The sequence below is a fragment of the Pagrus pagrus genome (genome assembly GCF_965226575.1).
Source record: "Pagrus pagrus genome assembly, chromosome: 16".
Taxonomy (NCBI): domain Eukaryota; kingdom Metazoa; phylum Chordata; class Actinopteri; order Spariformes; family Sparidae; genus Pagrus; species Pagrus pagrus.
This window is the reverse complement of record NC_140200.1, coordinates 14,353,961-14,376,769: the sequence shown is the minus strand read 5'-3', so window position 1 is coordinate 14,376,769 and position 22,809 is coordinate 14,353,961. Positions and strand designations below refer to the sequence as shown.

At 41.0% G+C, this 22,809-nt stretch overlaps 1 protein-coding gene across 1 annotated transcript in view; it reads left to right on the top strand.

Moving 5' to 3' along the window:
* Positions 1-22,809, top strand: part of lpgat1 (lysophosphatidylglycerol acyltransferase 1) — a 53,011-nt gene that overhangs the window by 20,289 nt on the left and 9,913 nt on the right. The window contains exons 5-6 of the mRNA XM_084376881.1: positions 3,984-4,263; positions 13,325-13,451. Coding sequence (XP_084233007.1) covers positions 3,984-4,263; positions 13,325-13,451 — 407 coding nt within the window. The remainder of the gene's footprint in view (positions 1-3,983; positions 4,264-13,324; positions 13,452-22,809) is intronic.

The following is a 22,809-nucleotide window of genomic DNA, read 5'->3' as shown; positions in this document are numbered from 1 at the left end:
TTTTAAATTAAATGTCATGATGTAGGGATGGAATGAGATTCTGCCGTGAATTGCGATAAAAACTTTCACAGAAAGTTGATTGCAGTGAATTTGCATAATTGGGACATAGGTGATAATCGTATCCTCATGAGTGAAGCCGTTTAGCCTGCTAACATACAGTCCACTGGCCACAAGTCATTCCAATATATACAAGTTTTATATTAAAGTTAAATCGGATGTGTGGAAATACAATGGCTTCCAAACTAAAGAACGAATTCGGGATAGAATTTTTTCCCCCCACAAAATGTCTTTGGGATATTTTGATAACGCCCTGAATTGCAATTCCTTTGACCAGCATAATTGCGACATTTAAAACTTTCATATCATCCTATCTAATGAGATCCTGAGACAAGTTCATGGGTTTTCCTGCGCAGCGCTCAATCTTCTGCTGGCTGGCTAAATTGGCACTCAGTCATCAAAACTTTGAGAGCCTCTGCCTCAGATGTTGGTAATGAGCTGCTTTTTTTGAACCGTATTTACTCTATGCTGCTAAACAAGTCTTGCTGGCACCAGCTCCAATGGGACAAATATTTAAAACGTTAAATGACAGCACTGCTGCTGATAGGTCGTCTCTGTTGATTTGTTTTGTCGGGAAAATTAATGAAAATCCCTCTCTGACTTTTTGAGCTGCAGAAACACCACGGCCACAGCGAGCGGGAATTAATTTTTTTAGGTCATAGAAATGCTTCGCCATGGAATCGCATCACATCAGGCACTGTGCCGAGGGTGAAGCACCCTGAGCCTGCAAACAGCCAGACGGGCTGCAGCAGGCTCGGTCATTTCTGCCATACTCCCTCTCTCTCTCTCTGCGAGGCCCTCTGGCATTCTTGTGTGTGCATTCTTGACATCCTTCCCCAGAATACTTCACACATCCACACAGCACAGCAAGCATCTGCCCCTGCCTCCCAAGCATCTGCTGTCCACTCAGGCTGGCAGACATGTCTCCAACATCATTATGCACAGCGCAACACGGCAGGCTTTGATGGCTCCAGCACAGTTACTTGTGGTACAGGCCTGTAATTGAACTTTTTTCCTTGGTCGTGTCAGTTTTCTCAACCTCTAAAACTTGGGAGACCCTTCTAATTAGAGGCATATCTCTAAATGATATTTAATGTTTAATTTAATTATTTAAGTATATACAAAGCCATAAAAAGTTGCAGTTTTAATTCTGAATCAACTAGTGACTGGTTATAGTTATACAAAATCCTCACTGTGGATCAATTCAATCTGGCAACTAAGGTATACTATGGTTGAATGTTCAGTTTTACACATTGTATAAGTAGAAAGTGCCAAATTACATGATTTAGAATAGAGCAGGGAAAACGGCATAGAAACAAAAGTTTTGCATCTTTTTTTTATATCAGCAAGTTGGAAAGGGGTTAAATCAATTTATCTGGCAAACAAGTAAAAACAAGTTCCCATGAGAGGAAATTATAGGGATGAAGTGTAGTTTTAATTAGCATTAGCTGCTTTGATGAAGAAAAAATCTAGGATAGTATTTGCCTGACTAAATGGCTGCAGGTAACAGGAAAGAAGTGGAAGTGTTGCTATGCTTGCTTCTCAGACTGTATTGGAATAAATGCATAAAAGAAGTTATTTGTAGCCGTACCTGTGCACCTGAATTACATTTTCACACTATAAAATGAACAACATGATTATAATTTTTATTGGACATGTATATCTGTGTCAAGTATCAGCTGACACAGTAAACTTCCCTGGGAATTTAATCATTTTAAATTACCCCAAGCGTGTTTTTTTGCCTTATATTCTTGAAAGAAAAAGGTGTCATATCAGCCTCAGCCTAAACCTAAAGCCTAGTTTATGCTTCTGCGTCGCGGCCACGGCGTAGTTACGTCGTCGACCCGACGCCGTTATTGAGCATTCGAAGTTCTGCGTCGAGGGAACGCGTTGGTCTGCAATTCACCGCCAAGCCGTGAGGGGGGGGTGGGTGGGGGGTTGGTTTCGGGGGGTTCTTGCTCTCTTGCACTGCAGTTGCGGTCAGAGCGGATATGCTGTGTAGCATTCTGGTCACAGTGTGGGGCTTACAAGCTACATGCTGCACAACACCAATACTCCTCCTGCCCTGCTGGGATCTCACAAAGCACGGAGTTCACAAGCAATAGGAGACAAGCATGCAAGCACCAGAAGTAACTGGCGGTGTTGTTATACTGTTGACCGGAAAAGCAACTGCCGGAAAGACGGTCTGAGCGGACCAATCCCAGTCCTTGCCGTTCGCGTCTCGACGCGTCGACGTGACGCGTAGTCAGGATTTTTTGGAGGCGCACGTCAGGCTACGGCGCAGGGTCCGCGTAGGGGTCTGCGTCGACGACGTAGCTACGCCGTCGCCGCAACGCAGAAGCATAAATCAAGCTTAACTCTAACCCCATATCGACCAACACAAATGCCGATAGCGATAATTTCTAATATAAAAAAAAAAAAGCCAAATCGGTCAATCCAAATTTAGACAATGAAGTTTATTTTTAACCTGTAAAATATCCTGCCTCCAAGTGTTTGATAACTGCATTTTAGGGATCACTGCAAATAATTTGTGTGTGTATATATGATAATGTTTTACTTCCTAATGTCAGCATTGGCCCAGAAAAAAACAATATCAGTCAGGCTCTAATCTAAAATTACACTCCTGCTGTGATAAAATACCTTTATATAAGGTGTAATGTTCAGCTTTTGTTTAAGGTGTTCGTTTTGGAGGCTGCAGTTCGTGGTGATGTTGAATATTTGTCATATTTCATGCATCTCTCAGTATCCAACCAGATACAGTTCAATAGCAGCACCAACTACAACCTCTAAAATAACCCCCAAAACGGTTTCAGCGAAACTGGAACATTATCACCTTCATGAGAGGAGGATGCACTACAGGACTGTTGTATTATACTGTAAACTTTTTAGTAGGGTGTGCCTAATAAACTGGCAGCTGACAATTTCCAAGTGACGAGAGCACGTGGGAGTTGAAGCAGCGCTAGTTGCTCACTTGAGGGACAGGTGGCTTAATATCAGAGACTTTCAGCTATAAGATAAACCATTTGATAATTCTGCCAGTTCTAAACCAAGATCCAAATGCAAAACATCATTAATTTAAAACATATATATATATATTCCTGTGACACTGGGACAGCAGGAGAGAAGCTCAGTCTGACTCTAACAGCACCAATGCGGAGAATGATTGCTTTAATTCACATGGCTCATATAGCTGCAGTAAATGCACAGGAATGGTCTCAAGGTCATATGTAGGTTTGTGATGTGCTTGAATGCCCGTCTCTCTCTCTCTCTGTGAAAGAGACTTCATAGCTGCAGCTAAAATTAACTCCCTACTGATTCTTGTTTTGGCAAAAAACATTGTGATTTTCAGCCATTTTACTCGCCTCGTAAACAGTCGAGCGACATACAGCTGCACGTGTGCTCACATGCCACAAGCAGAGTTCAGCCCAGCTATGCTAATGCATTTAAAATGGCTTTTGACCGGGCCTAGCTAAAAATCAATCCCGCTCCTCCTCGTCCCATCATTGCTAATGCTCTTAATGTTGTCAAGGCCATCACGATTTTGCATCCATTTCGGTAGTGCCATTACTGCTGCTCTGAGTGCTCCACAGTGTTACTGCATCTAACTTCTGGTGTGTGTTTGCTTGTTTTCACTTGTTTGGTCATTTGTTTGCTGACAAAAACATTTATCTAATCAAGTGAATGTAACACTTAGCCTCAATCAGTTTGTCCCCTTAGGGCAAATAAAGAAACTGTTTGAGCTAATTGCACTTGTTTTGAATTGAGTCACCTAGTTTTAAGCCCCGTTTTTAGAGCGCTGGTGGTTTAAAACAACCAAATCTGCACTGGAAACTCTACTGCGATACCTTCTTCACCTGCGACTAAATAAGAGATTAAACTGTTCTTGCATCGTTTATTCACCTAATGTATTTCCTTTATTTCTACAGGGTAAAGCTCACCGAGACAAGCAGCTGGTCTACCTGAAAGATCACCTGGACAAATACTACCACAGCCGTGACAGGAAGTGGATAGTGCTGTTCCCAGAAGGCGGCTTCCTGCGCAAGCGGCGGGAAACCAGCCAGTTGTTTGCCAAGAAGAATTCCCTCCCCCACCTGACCCACGTCACGTTGCCTCGTCTCGGGGCCACCCACGTTATCCTGAAATCCCTGTCAGCCCAGCAGGAGAATGGCAGCGTGGGCGGCGAGACTGGGACCCCTAACCAGACAGGTAACCAACGCACAAAAGTTTTCTCTGTCGCACAGGAATGTTTGTGGGATCTATTTGGATCGATGTAGTTTGTTGTAATTAGGACTGGGTTGTATTAGTGGTGTATTTGTAAGGGTGTATAAGGGTATTTTATGCCTTGATTGGAGAGAAGGGAGTAGATACAGGCCGGAAATGAGGAGAGGGATGGAGATATGCGACAGATGTCCTCAGCTGCACTTGGTTTCGATTGCATTGTCTGCACCTTAAACCCTAAAGCCCCGTTTCTCCTAACCTTCAGTCATGTTGTCCCAGGCTTTAAAAAGCTATATCCATCAATTGTAATAGGGATGCATGATATGTATGGACATATGGATGTTTTGCAGCTAACAGTTAACAGAACCTGTAGTTTATACACACCTGAGGGTAAGGGTAAGATCACTTTATTGTAATGCAGCCCTTAAAACCAGGAAAAGAAAACGCATTACCATGTCCCGACATCCATAATCTAAGACGTAATCAGTCTAATAGCACATAATTTTAAATGTTTCTTATTTTAATAAGTTCACCCTGAAATTGAGAGCCATAAATGAGTCTCCAGCTGAGGTCAGACTGCCTCCTTTTTGGCTTTAAATCTTATGTACGTCTCACCTTGGTCATCACATCTCAAACTGAGACAAAACTGCACATGCCAATATGTTTGAGAAGCTTCAGCTGCTACTTTCTTTGCTGTGAGGTGAAGACTTTTAATTTAACAGGAGTCTGGAACAGGCTGATCTTTTTTCTCTGAATGACAGCCATTAATTCAAAATGTTAAATGGATTTTGAGTATACTGCATTTGGCCTTTTGATTTACTGAACACACATGAAATTGGGATTGAATTTGAAGGTGTTCTTTGAAGATTTCTGGGTCTCGAAAAGTAAAATACTTTTTTACTGGGGAAGAAGAGTTTTTTTTCTTCCTTTACTTCACAGTCTCTGTGAACTCTCCCGCTTCACAGTGTTCTGTAGCTCTTGATCAAATATGGTCTCATGTTGGTTAGAAGGCAGGTTGGTTAGATGGAGCACGCTTCAAACATGAAGCATTGAATCATTACCTCTGTGTCCAACTGTCCTGTGGGAGCCCTGTTTTAAATGAAAGGTGACTGGTGGTAAGGATTGCCAGGAGAGGAAAGGGGTGATGTGCACAGAGGTGCCAGAAATTGCATCAAGGTCCCTGGAACCCCAGTGGTTATTTCCAGGAGAGTAATTTTTTCTGTCTGGAGACCAGCCCTAAATACAGCCAGTGAGCAGGAAGATAACTCTGCAATTAACGACCTTTCAGAGGCAAATTTAATTTTTGGAAACTTTGTTTCTTCTCTTTTAAAATATCTTCCAATTGTTACAAGTAAAACCAACGTCAACAAAGCTTGGGAACTAAGCAGGGTCTACATTACTTACTCTACTGTCTTTATGCCTGTATAAAATGAGATGATGATCTCGTGAGAGAGATCATCATCATTGTTTGCAATGATGGTCTTTCCGCTTATTTCTCAGGAGCTTATATAAAGTACTGAATTTTACCGTATTAGTGCTACCAAAAATATATATGTATATTTCAAGTTCTTTTTAAGTTTCATGTCTATCAGGACCTAATGTTTTGTCCGCTAATAATAACGCAGCCAAAAAAAAAAAATGATTTCATTCCTTTTAGGATTGTTCTAACTAATATAAATAATCAGAATAATAATCATAATAACAATTACTTAAGCTGCTGTGCACATTGTCGTTTTGGATACCTCCTGTCCGTTTTCCAGTTATGAATCGCCTCGCTCCTCTCTACTTCTCTACATGAACGCACAGCAGGACTCACCAGACAACAAGGATCCTGCTCTCTGCACTCACGAGCAGACAGGACCGCCCCTTTATGGAGTTCACGGTCCTGATTGGATAAATAGGCAGGTGGCAGTGTTACAACCCTTATTCTTATACTTACTATAGTCTTAGAAGAGTGACTAATTAATCAAATGAGACAGAAGTAAAACATTTACAAGTATCTTTAAAAGCAGAGATTGAGATACATTTATCCAGTTTTAGTTTCTTTTTTTCTTTTTTTCTTTTACTAATCAGGGCCTTCACTCTAATCTAAGAAGAAGGCTGTATATTGTGCTTGTTCACCAATATTGGCTGCAGTAACTGACTGAAATAGGGGTCTGAGTCGCTGTAGCCTCTCAGACAAAGACTGAATTTTCTGTATCTGAAATTGAGAGACGAAGGTCGCCATGTTTTTCATGCTACCTGCAGTAGGGCCTTGTTTCAAGAGGGAGGCTTGGCCCCCCCTTAAGTCTGGATGGTGAATTAGGGCTGCACAATAGTGGAAAAACTGACATTGCCAGATTTGGGTTCTCTGAAATAAGTATTTCTACATGAAAGAATACAGGAAATTTCACCAGATCAGTTGAGCTCTATTTAGAAATAATGACTGTTTCTAGAAATGATTTGGTTTTGGCTCTGCCTTGTTCGGTAAATTGATCAAGCTTGATTGTGATTGATGGTTTGCTGTGCATACAGAGCCTACATGTCGCTAGCAGACAAGAAACTCGAAGTTGCATGTCCTCTGATTTGGCTATTGTGCATGCAGACATTGCAATGTTGATGGTAAAACGATATACTGTGCAACCCTATGGTGGATTAATTTTAAAAATACGTGTTTGTGATTTCTCCAAACAAAATTATTTGGATAACTCAACAAACCTGCTTCTTGAGATTGTCCTCTGCAAAAAGCAAAGAGTTAAAATGGCCATAAACCTACAGACGCAATGAGTCCCCCATGCCCGTGCACACTGCACAGTCAGTTTACCCAGCGGATTCCTCCTGGCTCTGGTTCAAAATCCATTTTAAGGGTGTGCTGTGTTAATAGTAATTTGGAGAGACTTTGGGCCTGCAGCATTATTGAGAACGTGGCTCAGGGACTTTAGCCTTCCACAAGTTTGCTAACACAGCTCTGTGTCCTACAGCCTCAGCACTAACAGCAAGATGCCGTCAGTTTATCGCTCTGCAGGATGGACTGTCAAACCAAAGGAGGACTATATCTTAATAGGCCATCGTAAAATTTAGGTAAAGACGGGCAAGGCTTGAATTATGTACTTAATTATGTGCTGAATGTGCATGTTTCTCTTTTGGCTTTTCTGCTAATTTAGCACAAAGTCTTTCATCATCTCGTCAGTGTCAACAAACGCTGCTGATAGAAGAGGTTTTGTTTAGTAACCTCTGGCAGGAGGGGGACATTTAAACGTTTTAAGGATTTGGACAGGTCGGTCCTTTTCATGTCTGATCACACATTATATTTTCCCTGTTTACTGTAGTTCCACGTCACATCCCAGTTCTCTCTCCATCGCCGTGTGTCCTCTCCTCTGTTCCAGCAGCTCAAGAGAAGGGGAAGCTGGTTGCTGCAGTAGGGCTTGTCCTTCCACTTGAATCTAGCTAATGGCATTAAGTCCTAGGGCAAGAAAAACACACACACACACACACACACACACACACACACACACACACACACAAGAGCACTATGTTCCTGGCTATCGTGTGTGTGTCTGATCAAAGACACAGCTCTGTCTCCCTCTGACCCTCCCTGATGCTCTGCAGAGGTGCCCAGAGCTTGCTGACTCACTCAGAGACAAATGGGCCACTTGGAGAAAATAGGATTTGATGTAAATGTGTGTGCCGCCGTGTATCACCCATGCAATGTCAGCCAGGCTAAAATACATTGCTCAGCGTGGATACAAGGCACATGGGTCACTGGTTGCCAGTGTAGTTTACAGCCGGCAGATAAGGCTCCATGTGCAGCTAAGACTGATAAGGTTTACGTGTTATAAAATGGTATTTACAGTCGGCAGGTAAGCAAAGTTCACAGCTGTGAGTCATTTAGGCTCCATGTGACCCAGATGTAAATGTGTTTGATAGCAGTGACCAATCAGGGGCCGTTTTCATCCAGTCAGTGGGAGGGACAGGTGTGGGCTTCAAGTGTTGTAATTGGCCTGCAGAGTGGCCTGATAGAGAGCCAGATATCTGCCAGTGTGTTTCCTTCCTTTAACCGTTCACAGGAGGACAGGGCTTCTCTGATGTCATTTTAAATTACCACGGCTGCTGTTATTACAGTATTGTTTGTCACAGCGTATAGGGCACCAGCGATACCTTGGCTCAGGGCCACGGTCTTTGGCTGGCCACTCGCAGGAGACGATGGCTGCCCTTCAGCACACTTGGACAGAGATCTGGGTCCAATTACCCACACAGGGACGGCTGTGGTGTTAGCCAGTCCAATCAATACCAAGGATGCCTATCAAGTCACTGTAACATTGGTATAAATGAGCCAGCAACCTGTGCCACAGCTGCTTCTTTTTTTTCATTTTTTTTTTTTTAGCTTTATTGGATGCTAAGTAAACAGAGGTGTGCATTCTTAAAGGCCTTGTGTCATTCATAGTGTTTCTTGTAGGTGCACAGCTCTGCAGAGAGCTAAACACTTTCAATAAAAGTTGAGTACAACAGTTGTGAGAATAGGATGAGATATTACAAACAACAGCTGGACCAAGGTTATTGGAAAGGTTAATTGGTCTATACGTTGGTGAATTGAGTATCCTTGTTACTGTATTGTTAAATTAGTTCCACTGTCCCTCTGAAAACAAGTATCACCAGTGAAAGATAAACATTAAGTCCACAACAGTGAAAGAAAGTATTGGGAGTAAAATGCATAACAGTTTGCCCAACACTAATAAAAAGTTAATTTGAAGGTTGTATTAGCAGCACATTAGCTCGGACAGCTAGCTTAGTTAGCTAGTACCACATTGATTGCAGAAAAATCTAATTAACAAATGAACTTGGCAAACACAAAGCATGTATTTTTGTATACTTGTATAATAGTTTAACAAAGAAATGAACAAATGAAGTGTAAACAAACTCTTTATTTAGTTGGGCCTATTGGCTAAAACTGAGTCTGCAAGCACTGTCTATTAGCAGGGGTGGGTGATGTACAGTAGATAAAATACTCATGCTATCATGCTATATGTATCTCATTTATAGGGATATTAATATGTATTGTGATAGTGTTTTTTCTAGGAGCTTCGGATACTGTAAATAAAAAAATATGTCAGACAGGAATTTCAAATTTAGATACGTGACAGATCAAGGTGCTTAATCCCAAAATTTAGAAAAATCCATTATTGTTATAAAGCAGTCTAGAGGCCTGTACTACGAAGAGAGTTCAACATACCCAGCATATCTTTTCGTTGTCTGGCTTCACAAACCCTAACAATCAGCAGTCACACAAAGGTGGTTATCAACTCAATAAGCCACCCCAGGTTTTCCTCTTTTAGCCATCAGCACGTACACTTTAATCGGGAGGTGTTTGCAGAATACGTCCAATCTAGGGCTGTAGCTATCGATTCTTTTTGGAATCGATTAATCTAGCACTTTATCGATCGATTAATCGATTAATCGTATATATATATTTTTTGCATTTTTAAACAACCAAAAGAAATAATGCATGACGAAAATGATGTGGCTGTAAAATGATCAACCATTTGGCTTTTATTTCTTTAAAAAACAGAGGTATTTCTTACAACTCCAACATTTGGCTCCAAAACTTTATTGCAATTTACTCATTTAGTGCAAGTGCAAACAATTAAATAACAATACAGTTTCAACTTACTGTAAAACATGTATAACATGTAACACTATGAATCAATACAAACTTAAATAGTAACGGCCATTTTGCCTTAGTGTTGTCTTATACAACATTACAAAAAGGGATTGCACCTTCTAACCACCTACTAACAAATAATACATAATCTCTGGGATAGGCCTATTTGCTATGGTAACCTAGCAACCTATGTGTGTGCACGCATGCTGTGTTATATATAATTTTATGTTATACACAGCACCAAATCACAACAGAAGTCATTTAAGGTCACTTTTCCTATAGAACCGGTCCGGACCGTGTTCATTTAATTAATAATTTCTTCATCGTCGCGCATCTACAATTCTCCTCCGCTCTGTTTTACGAAGGGAGGAGCTCCGGACCGACGTAAACAAACACGCGTGCACACACACTTACAGACAGACAGAGAGAGAGAGAACATGTCACGTCGGTCTCAACTGTCTGTAAAGCAGATATCATATCTACGTTTTTTAAACGCGCACAAACTGATTCTGCTCTGGCATGTCATCTCGAGCCTTCGCAGTTCTCCGTCGTGGTGGCGGATACGCAATGCAATCTCCTGCTGGAGAACCAGCGTGAGGACGTGAGTTTAGAGGACCAATCACAGCCCTTGCCGTCTCCGTTTCCCCGCGACGGAGTGCCGGACACTCCGCGCCCGGAGAGTACGGAGAGGCTCTCCGGCTCTCCGGCGACGGAGAGGGATCTCCGTGTCCGTGTACGGCACTTTACGCAGTAGTATTAACAACGGTCCGTGTGGAACATTCAAGATCCCTGCGCGTCATAGGAATTTAACGACGCTTCGAGGCAGAGTTTTTGCCTCGACCAATTTTTGTAATCGAGTAACTCGAGTAACTCGATGAATCGTTACAGCCCTAGTCCAATCACGAACATGGACAAGTCTACTGGCAGCAGAGCTGAATATTTTAGAAATGTAAAGCAAACTTAGACAAATAGAAGCACAAGTACAATACATCATCCAACTTAAAGGCTACACAGTTACAGCTGCCAAATGCAGAAAGAACAGCAGATAAAAAATTAGCGATTGAGTGAATGTGTAAATTGTGTAAGCTTAAAATATTTCACTGACCTATTACTAGGGCACGAGTGGATCAGACTATAGTTACATTTATAAACTCCCTCAGTGTCAAACGGACTTGAGAAGAAATACAGTTAAATAAAATAAATGTAAAAACATAATTCAAAGCAGTACTTTCATATCTTGTAAGTACAACAAGTAGTTAGTTAGTGCTTCAGTCTGTCTTTGTTGTACAATATCAGCGTAAAAACACACAATAACTTCGGCTTCGGAGCAGGTTAGGTGTGCAGCATAAGGTGCCATTGCGATGTACCTGTAAGATGTGAACAGCTGTCGTAACCCTCAATATCCAGGGTTGACACTGAAGTTGCCTCACTAACCACAAGCCCTGCTTGCAACATTCCCAACAGAGGCTTTAATACACCGTGAGCTATGAATGCCGCAGGTATCACAGAATAAACAGCTTGCAAAATCTAAGTTATATTGGTGGGTTATGCCACCATGTTGCCCAACTCTTTATTCAAAGTATTCTCAGTAGCTCTCATTCGAAATGACTTTGATTTCGTTGGTTGCTATGGGCAGCGTTGTTCGTTGAGAGGAAGGAGCTGTGACTGAGGAGGCGTCCTTATTGATAATGTACTAACAGGCATGAACATAGTGTATCTAAATCAAAGGATCCATAACTTTCTGTTCTGCATTAATGTAGTTATGTCTGTGTTACACTCTTCTCCCCCTCAACCCCCTTTTTGGTGTGAAAAGGTTGAAGTTATGGCCTGTTAGCAACATTCCCTGTCTTTACTGCTCTTGACACTGACGTAGCGTAATGTGTAATGTGGCTGATCGGTTGTAAAATGCAGCTTCGCCTTGTCACACAGACTGAATAAAGGAGCCAGTGTGCTCAGAGAGGGAAGTGCTGTGCTGCACAGTAACGGCAGCCGGGGCTGTGACATTAGTCAATCAGTCAAATATGCTGCACTGCTTTCTATCAACCTCATTTAAAATGTGTACGTGCTGACTGAGGCTGCCTGCTTATTTTTCTCCTTCACATGTATTCAGTTTAAAGGATCATTGAAGTGTTTAGTTAAAGCACGTCAAAACCCACGGTCAGATGTTAAGGCTGTTTCATATCTATGCGACAGGGCAGGTTTAGAATAGCTTAGCTCCAGTGTTGGATGTAGCATCTATCAGAAGTGAAGAAACATGTCTTTCAACATAACAACCAATGTGATGGTGGTGGATCAACTCTTGTCTCTCAAGATTCACCACGCCCGATATCGACACAGTACTGTGGAAAGTCGGAGTCCTTTTTGTTAAAGCCACAGCATACTTCACACACACGTGTCATCCCAGCTTTACGTTTTAATGAATAACAATAGAGAGGTTACATCATCCGTATCACTCATCTCCTTTCATGTATTATATTTTAATCTTGTTTGCTGTTACATGCAGGTGAACACAGAGCTGACCGTGCATAATGTACATAAATACACACATGTACATTCACAGGTGACACGTTTTTGAAGTGTTTAGCATTCCCTCTCCTCTCACTGCTTGCTCCCTTCTCCACCCTGTTGTCCTTTCAGTCTTCTCTGAGGGTGAGACATTTAAAGCTTTCATTTGGTGAAATAACATGATAATGAGGTGAAAATATTTCTTGTACCGTGACTCATAAACGTAGCCGCCAGCCAATTTCTGTCAAGTTTGGACTTCAGCTGGTGAGACTGTTTTCAACCAGTCACTTTGGCAGGTAACCAGCCTTCGTTTGGCTGCACTGCTGTCATATGAAAATGTCTAGGAAGCAGTCAGAGATACTGTTCTGAAGCTGGACAGTCAGGGTTCGGCCTCTGTAATGGCATGGATCTGGCTTTCACTGTGTGGACTAGAGCTCGGCATCGCCACTGATTTCCTGATTTGATTCAGACATACAAGGTTTCGATTTGTTTGATAGATTGATTTTGTTTAGATATGAAAGGGATTGAGAGAACTAAGGCTATAAATTGTACAAGGAACTCTAACCTGGTGTTTTATTAGACTATTGTTTACATCAAGAATTGAATTAAATGGCGTCAGAAGTTTGCGGTTGTACGACTTTGATTTTAGCATCTAATTATTTAAAATATGTCATCAAAAAACTAAAATGTGATGACAGATTATATTTGAACAAAGTAAAATATAAGAAAAAAAAAAGAATCATTCCTGTTTTAGACAGCCTTTGTGGAATTTGAATATAGATTTCTATGTTTACAAGGTGCACTTGAATGCACCATGAAGTCCTTGTCCCTGTGTCATTTGTGTGTGAAACTCTAGATCCCAGGTTTTCAAAATGTTCTTAACTCATTTCTGGTATTTGTTTTCAGGTAATAAACGTAAAGGCCTGCAGTGGGTAATAGATGTGACCATAGCTTACCCCAAAGCAAGACCCATGGACATCCAGACCTGGATCTTCGGCTACAGGCCTCCCACAGTCACACATGTACACTACAGGTAGGAAAAAATATATGTTGGTCAATACATTCACCTTTCACGTTTCGATTGAAGGTTTTCAAAGCTGTAATTTGTCATTCACATGAGAGGGGAACGCCAGAACCATTTGTACTATGCAAATTTATTGTTGTGCAGCCAACATGCAAAGAGACTGCATCACATGAAACCACATTACATCATGAAATAAGTTCAGCATGAAGGTAGTACTTTTGACTTTTAGATTCAGATAAGTACCTTCTGGTCATTATTGCTAATAAACTGTAAGATCTATCCGTATCTATGTCTTCACAAGAAATCAGAGAGAAATATGTATTGAGTATTGTATGAGTCCCTTCACAGGTCTGTCATAGAGTTACAAGTCACTTAGCTCTGGTATACAGAGACTTGGGGACTTCATATTATTCATGTGATTATGTTAAAGCAGGTATGAGGTGCGTTCACATTGGACAATATAGTTATTGGCGCGTGATTGCTCAGATTTTATCAGTCGCTTAATTGACTTAAACACATTTTTTGGCTGGTAAGTAAAGCAAATCTACCATCCATGCAAATTTGACTAATTTTGTACCCTGCAATTGTCTCATGCAACATCTTTTCCTACTTTTCCTCTGTAAAAAAACCCCAAACAAATCAGATAATGTGTTCGGGATGAAGGATTTATTTCTTTCTAACCTTGGCTTCAGGTCTGACATTGCTTATAATGACATTTTTAAGCATTTAAAGACACTCAGTCCCTGCTACAATACATTAAAAATCTGTTATTTTAGAGCTGAAATGTGTGGTTCATTAATTGATTGAACGACACAAGCAATTTGAAGGCATTACCTTGGATTTTGGGAAGTTATAATCGCCCTTTTCTCATTTTACAGGCAAAGCGATTTAGCGAGAAAACAGTTAAATAAATCTGATGAAAATAAATGTTAGTTACAACCCTGTAATGTTTTATTTATCAGCGTTTATGCAGACATTTCAGGTGTTTTATCACAGTATAACATTCTTTCGAAGCAGGGTTCATATGGTTTTCAAGGTTTATCACTACTATTCATTCTTATCAAATAGTTTTATATTGGCTCAGCCAGGTCATATAGGTTGCCAAGTCCTCTACAGACAGGTGACACAATTTGAAACATGAAACTAGTATTTTCCTGTCACTCTGCTGTACAATGCTATCATGAAACATAATTTTGGACAGTACACATATGTACAGTATATATAAATATGCTATAAAAGCTTACAAATGCACCTTGTAAGTGCTTGAATTTGACCGTGGTAAAAGGTGTAAGAACCCTGTCAAAGGATGTAAACCTATCATCTTCCTGCATTCTGTAGCTAAGAATATCACGTCTCGTCTCTATCAATGCATGTGCTCCTCCGCATTGTCCTGCTGTCAGTGCCCTCCAGGTCCCCTCTGATGCTAATCCATCCACTCGAGGATATGATGAAGGTGGGCCAGGATTAGATTTTCTGTGGACTAGGGTCAAGATAAATGTGGCCCTCTGTGTCTTGACAGGGTAGATCAGAAGGGACGTATCCAGGTTCAAGCAGCAGTCATCAGGTAGAAGTCATCTTGACCTTTAATCCTTTTCTTTCTGACGAGGCTCACGTGTGTGTGTGTTCACCTCTGGGTGCAGGGTGGGGTAGGGCAAAGTAAAAGGTGATTTATGAACCCCTGGCTCGCCGGCTCCTCTCTGGAGGCATCTCTGCCCACTTGGACTAAAGCTGAGGACTCATTAAGTCTGTAATTAGACGAGCAGAGGATGCACCAGTCCCAGCCCACCTCGGGGACTCTCTAATCAGCCATTGACACAATCAGCTTCCCTCGCTTGGTCAGCAGCTCTGCAGCCTGGGGACGAGCAGGGAGGCACCCAACCAAGCTGAAGGCACAGCTGTTCCTGTTACAAGTGTGCATACTCAGTTCCAGCCGTGTAGATGACACAGAAGTTAGGCTCATGCTGGTACAGGTGCAGAGTCAACAAGAGGATTAATCTGCCTGCTGATCAAGGGAACACTATGGGGGTGTGAGCAATGTGATGCACTTTTGGTGATGTACATAGCAGAGGCGGCTAGACAAGTGTGCCACCCTATGACAGTGTTTCTGCTGTGTCAGTTTAGGACAGTTTCTACTGTGAGTGCAGCATCTTATCAACCAGCCTCCCTTGTAAAATGATAGAATGTAAAAATATGAGATTTTGTCAGAAAATGCTCCAGTACACAGCAGTTTAGGACCTGAGCTGTTAGGTTCAGGCATCGTCAGAACAGAGGTTGTGCCAGACTTTCTCATTGTCAGAATTATTACGACTCTGTCCATCAGAATTACGGTCATAAACTAATATTATCTGTCATTTTAATCTTTAATTTGTATTTTTCTGAATGATAGAGACACAGACTATCTAATAGCGTTTAATACACAGAAAAAACTAAAATGTATATTGCGCATAAAAGTACACACACAATCATAAGAAAAGATGTGTTTTGAGCCCAGTGGGAAATGTTCGACCACCAAAAGACTGCATATTATTAAATCGAGGAGGAGTTAGGTGACTGACATCGAGGGTATGTAAAGGACGTGATGGAGTATGTGGAGAAATAAAGCAGGAGATATAAGAAAGCCAGGCCATTAAAAGCCTTGTAGGTAAGAAGGAGGACTTTGAAGTCGGAGACATTATATCCAACTTCGTAGATCTTGTCAGGAAGCTCCCTTTGGTAGGCCGGAGTGAAGAGCATTATAGAAGACTATTCGAGATTGTATGAAGGTGTATATGGATATATATAAGGATTTCAGTGTTGGATTTTGATAAAATGGGATGTATTTGGTTTATTTTATGAAAGTGAAAGAAGGCAGTTTGTACTAAATGCTTGACGTGTGGCTCAAATGTAAGAGAGGGAGCAAGTACTGTTCCTGGATTGAAGTTGTGCAGCCATCAAGGTCAATGGACAAAAGTAAAGACAAACCCATTTCTAATTTAATGAGTCTTGGCCGTTGGTTGTAGTGTTTTTGAGAGGAGACACGGGTCTAAAAGTTGTTACCGCCGTTACCGTCTTTGTTTGAAAGTTTGTCTTTTTTAATGCCACAAAACTCGACAAGCTCCCGACTGGGTCGGTCAAGGATTTTGAGTTCTCCGGGGAAGTCAGTGAATGTTACAAATGGGTCATTTCACCAAAATACAACGCTCATGCCCAAAATTGAACGAAATTTGAGGTCAAAACATTTATCCTAATAATAAAGATAAGAATTTTAATAGCTTTTAATAGCATTGTGATTCCTTGGGAGGCACAAATCAAATTAAAAACCAACCTGATTGAACCAGTTTTGAATAATATCCAACATTTAGGACAAAAGTCATGAAGTTTTGCATCAGGAATGTTTTTGGACCATTGTTCCCACTGAGATGGTCGTGACAGCAGCCAGAGATTATGCTGACCTGGGAATGAAAAGCAAAACACTAAAAAATTGTTTGTCTGTGTTTCATGCCTCTAGATCCTCCCATGTTATCATACTATTAAGATAACTTCAGAATTGATGGTGCTATCAGAAAGCATCCCGAAAAGAGGCTCCTCAGACCTCATCTACTATACCTCCTAAGGCCTGCAATACCAGGCAGAGTGTCAGCTGTTGGTCTTTAACTGTGATTGAGGATCTGCAGACTGGAGGTGGTCCGAATGAGAGCTCCCAACTCGCGGTTAAGCTTCACAAATCAATTTCACCCATTTAGTGAGGTCTCATCCTGTTTTTTTGCATCCACCTCTTCTACAAGCTAGAGCTGCAACTAATAATCAATTACAAATTAATCGCCTACTAACTATTTTAATAATTTTTTAAGAAAACAAAAGTCAAAATTCCCTGATACCTGCTTCCTAAATGTGAATATCTTCTGGATTGTTTCCTCTTTTATGACAGTAAACTGAATATCTTTGAGTTTGGACACAGCAAGACATGAAGACATCACCTTGGGTTTTTGGACACTGGGTCACATTTTTCACCATTTTCAACATTTCATAGACCGGGGTCACCAACCTTTTTGAGACCAAGCGCTACCTCAAGGAGAGAGGGTAATACGGAGGCCAACTTTCTTCATAAAAATATGTGATTGACAGTAGACGGGAGGGAAAGAGTGTTGGCAGATTTGTCTACTAGTAAACTGATTGTTGATGCCGTAACAAATTGAAAAAAATAAAAGTAGGCTACACAATGCAAAAATGGGTCGCATTATATACTTGGGCCTGCCCACGTAAACTATATATGTAGAAAACACTGTTACATGTAAATAGGTTGCATGTATTCGGAGACGGTGTAGGTTTAAGGAGCGCTGCAGGTGACTCATATGCTCACTGCTGACGACCCCTGATTTCACATTAGCATGAAAATTAGTTGGCTTTTTATTTTCTTCGCTTCTCTTCTGGTCTCAGTTTCTTTTTTTTCATTGTAAATACAGAGTTTTTCTTTCCTCCTGCTCCCCTGCAGGCTCCAGACTTTGATGCACGTCGTCTGCTAGCTAAACATCAGCTGTAGTCTTTGTGGTGCGTTCAAGTCCAACAGTTTAACAGATGACATGAAGTGTTTGATCATCCTGTGCGGTTGTTTCGGTGTTACGGGGCTCTAAATCAGACTGCTTCTATGTGAACTGACCTTGATGATAGACCGCCGTCCTCCTCCTGTGTTATCTTTTTACGGGGGCTGTATAGATTACTACTGCGCCTGAGCCTCCGCTTAAAAACAGGCAGCCGAGAATTGAGTAATATTCTAGATGAATCCACACTGAGCGCTCTGCACTTTTTTTTAATCCTTCTACCTCCCTCTTTCTCTCGCTGCCTCCAGTCCTCACCCCTCAGCCTCACCCTCCCTCGCTGTGTCTCCTGCCCTCTCCCCATATAATCTCAGTCTTCCAGATTGCAGCATCATAAGCCCTCTGTGAATGGCAGATGGGAGAGCTAGGTGGGCGTACAGAGGCCGAGTGAGGGCAGTAGTGGGTGTTAAATACGTTGAAATCCTTTTCTTTTAAATGCACCTTCTCCTCTCTTTTTTTTTTTTTGCTGCTGTGTGCGTTTCTAAAAGCTGCTGTTTGAAAATATCTGAGAGGTGACGTGATTTATGGAGTCGGAGTCTGCCTGGTCATCACATGGATGCTTTCGAGCTGCACACCTGGCTTTCTCTCCGCGACGAGGTGCTCGCGCAGAATTGTTGAGCTTGCAGCCGAACCGCTTTCTCAAGATATCTGAGGCAGATTTTCTTTTTCTCTAAGCACTTTGTAGAAAGGTTGCACAGTCACTGGATGTAATTTTTTTTTACTGAGGTTCATTCTACACCTCACCCAGGATCAATATCTCCTACACCCGTGTTTTACCTGTGAGTGTAATGAGTGCCTTGGTGATTAGAGATGGTGTCTTGGGATAATGAATGAGTAGAGGGATGTTTTTTTTCAAAGCTTACAGTCTTTAGAGGACATTTGCCACCATAGAAAGCCATTAGAGGATTCATCCCCCACCCATATTCACTTCATTTGACGGAGAATCCTCCTTAAGCGGTGTCAGAGTTCAAAGTCCTTCAGCAGGGGTCTTTTAAAAGCAATGAAATGTGTTTCCTCAAACACAAGCCTTAAAAGAAGCCGTACAAAAAATCTCAAACTGTATTTACAAAAGTCTTACATATTTTTGTCTTGCCTGGCGAAGAAAGTATTGCGAGTAACAAGATGTTTTTGTGTCCCACAGTGGGCGTCAGGAGACGTTATACACCTATAAACTAAAAGTAGATTGTTTTGACAGCGTGTTGTGCATGCCGGAGGCTGCTTAATCCTTCTTTGTGCAGTTTCACTCAGCACCATTAGACCTGATGCAAACACTGTCTCCACTGCAATGTAAACAGGCTACAAACCTTAAATAGGCTTGCACAATTAATGGAAATTTAATTAAAATCGCATCCAAGTGGCCAAGTGTAATATTCAAATCGCAGAAGGTGCAACCTTTTTGGTAAAACATTTTTGTTTGATACAGACAAAGCTTGTTTGGGTTCAGATTGTTATGTACTGCTGGAAAGTACAGAAAAAAATACGATAATAAATAATTAGGGAACAGTACAAAGGCCCTCTCGAAATGCAGTTAATTATTTTTCTTTCTTTCATTCTATGCCTAAAGTAAATCGCTTTTGAACATGCTCAAAAACACATGAAACTTAGGCTGGCCTTTGTAACCCCACATGTGTCAGGGCTCTGGGGCCCGTCCATCACTGCTTACAGTTTAATTCTAGGCTGTATTGCCTCTCCTGGTTTTCCATCATACTTGAATACTTTAGCCAGTATGATCATGAAACGGGCTTTGAGCTCCATTCTATATGATGTCGACAAGGTCTTAAAAAGTCTCAAATTTAACTTGGCCAACATTGTAGAAACCCTGGATAAAGTTGAAGTATGAAGTTTTTCATTTTATTACTGAAACGAAGTCCTGGATTCAAAATCTCTAAAATGCTAACAACAAAATGTATTTTTAAGTAACAAAAGTAAAAGTACTTATTATTACTGATGCTTTAATGTATGAGCAGTAATTGTATAAACTACGTGAACATGTGGCTGCTAAATCTGCCAAATAAGAGATTTCTTTCACTAATGGAGACCTAAAATCCTTGTTTTGTAATGCAGTAGCTATACACACCCATAGTTTCTAAACTATGAGTATTTATTTTTTTCTGTTAATACATAACCAGAAAAGAAGTATAAATCAGTCAACAAAAACAGCATGATACAGCCATTCACCCCCTACCAAAGTGTCCATAATGGACAGCTGGTTTATTTATTTTTTTAATCGTTTTTGGAACCAACTTGTCTAAAAAATGTTGATTTGTATGTAAACTGACTGAAACATCCCTACTAAACTGTGAGGATGCACCAATCCGATGTGACAGATTCATATTTGGCCTGATACTGACCTTATTAAGAGGATCATGTATCGGCCATGACTGATCCACATTAGATGTAGCTTTTTTTCCTCAGTGTTTTCCACTAGCATTTACATTAATTGCTTTGCTTCAGGTTGTTTTTAGTGTTACAGCAATCCCTGTCCTCCTGTTATCTTACATAACAAGGACTCCAAAGATGAGTTTCACACAGTTTGGTATACAGACTTAAATTTGGGAATCGGAGAAGGCTGATATTAGATCAACACACAGCATAAATCTTGTGTTTAGGTACGACTCTGTGTCAGGATAGAAAAGGTTGGATTGGTGCGTTACTCTTACTTGCAAATTCTTTTTACTTTTTATGAGAAAACAGAACCTTAATAGCTCAAATACAGAGCAAAACAACATTATAAGAGGAATATTCTTTTCACTGAACAATATATCCTGTTTAAGAAGCTCACTCTGTAAAGCCAGATAAATGAAGTGGATTAAAAATTTCCTCTGTAATGTAGTGGAGTGTAAGTATAAAGTAGCATAAAATGTGAATAGTTATGCCTCAAAACTTAATGTTAACTCAGCCCATGAGTAAATGTTTCTCGATATGAAACAATAATTTTAAAAAGCAGAGTTGATAAATATTTGTAGACTTGTTTTCAAATCTGTTCTTGTGTCAGCGTCTGGCCTCTTCACAGTGACCTCCAACATGCTCCCTCATAAGCAGCAGGGTGTTCTGGCATCTGTGTGACAGTAAACTCATAGTGCCACATAGTCCAGATCCTCCTGTGACAGTGGTCTCGTGGCCCTTACTTTTGACCCGTGCACTAATAAGAGGTCGATGCTCCCATGCTAGACTGTTATTAACCTCTTCACTGCTCATCCCGCACCCTCCGTCTCTCGCCCTGTCCTCAAATCACAACGCTGAGTCAGAGGCATATGGTCGAAGTGACCCGAGTGTGCTGCTGCCATGCTGACACAGACATCAAGGTGGGCATAGTGTTTGCTCACCGCTCAATTTCTAAAACGGCTTCTTTCATATCACTACTTTGGTCATTATCCCTTTTTAATTCTTGACTATTTAGTTGAGATCTTTTTTCACGCCACAAACTAACAGCACCAGAGTCTTCTTTGTCAGGAGGTCTCGGCTCGGTTGTTCGGTTGACAGTTTTCACACCAGCATAAATAAATTTAATCGAGCGGGAAAGAGTGGGTTTTTTTTGTTTAATTTTTGACAACTTTTAGACATTGGCTGCAAAAAGTGGAAATGTAAGACAAATATTTGCTACCAGGCATAAAGGTGACACCATCATTATAAGCTGATTTCTCAGAGATGATGAATAATGATCAAAGTGTAATAACACATCTTAAGCCTGTTTATGTGATAGTATGATGACATTATCACTGCAAACAAACCAGGACAGAGATGGGATTTTCCCCCTAACAGTTGTTTACTTTAGGATTAGCTGAGCGTCCACATCTGCTGGTCTTGACACACTTAAAGTAAACATTGAGTTTTCCTCCCATGTCTTGATTTACCCGACTAATTCAGGGCTCACATTTTAGCCACTTAATTACTGAGTCATCACACAGGCATTAGTGAGCAGCTGATTATTACCTTCACACCCAGGTGGATTATTTACTTAATTTTAAAGAAATAGTTGGCTAGTTGTGGTGGTCTTCCTTAGAAACGTCCATTTCCGTTTTAGCTTGTTGTTCACAACATTTCACAACATCTTTTTCTGTTTTTTCTGGCTTGAATTGATGACGCACCAGCACTCATTGCAGAGAATGATCAGTAACTCGGATAAGATGTTCTTTCGGAGTGCTTATTCCGGTTTACTGAAACCAGGATGTGATGTTTACATACTCCAGAGACCTGATGCACATTGTGAGCTGAGGCCGTTACCAGCTGTTTGAAATCGTAGAATATATTCTTTAAATACATAAATATTTACATTGAGTTTGTATGTTGAATAAGAGTAAGTACAAATTGGTCTGCACACTTCTGCTGATCTTCAAGGTTTTAGTCTGTGTTGAGTGCTCAAATCAATCAACACATCACCAGTTTTCTCAACTTTTCTCCCTCTGGTCGAGCCCTTTTTTCACATCTGCTGGTGGAGAATCTGCTGTGTCCGTTGTTCTGCACCAAACCACTTCCTGGAACATAGGCAGCCTTAAAGCCAGAGAGGAAGTAGATTAAAGACTAAATGGAGCAATTAAAGAGCGGACTCCTACCGTCCCTCAACTCCTCTCTGATTGCAGATAAGCGCTGGGCATTCTGCAAGCAAAGAGCCCCTAAGAGTCATGTGGAGTAGTAAAATGATGCCAAGAAATCGATCCAGTGTAGCAAAAAATTTCCCCCAAACCTTCTCACTTAACATACTTTATTTCTTTATTAGTTGCTTAAGCTGATCAATCTGAGTCTGACTCCACAGGAACATTGATGGTAAGAACTCAAAGGCAGCAGTTTGGGAT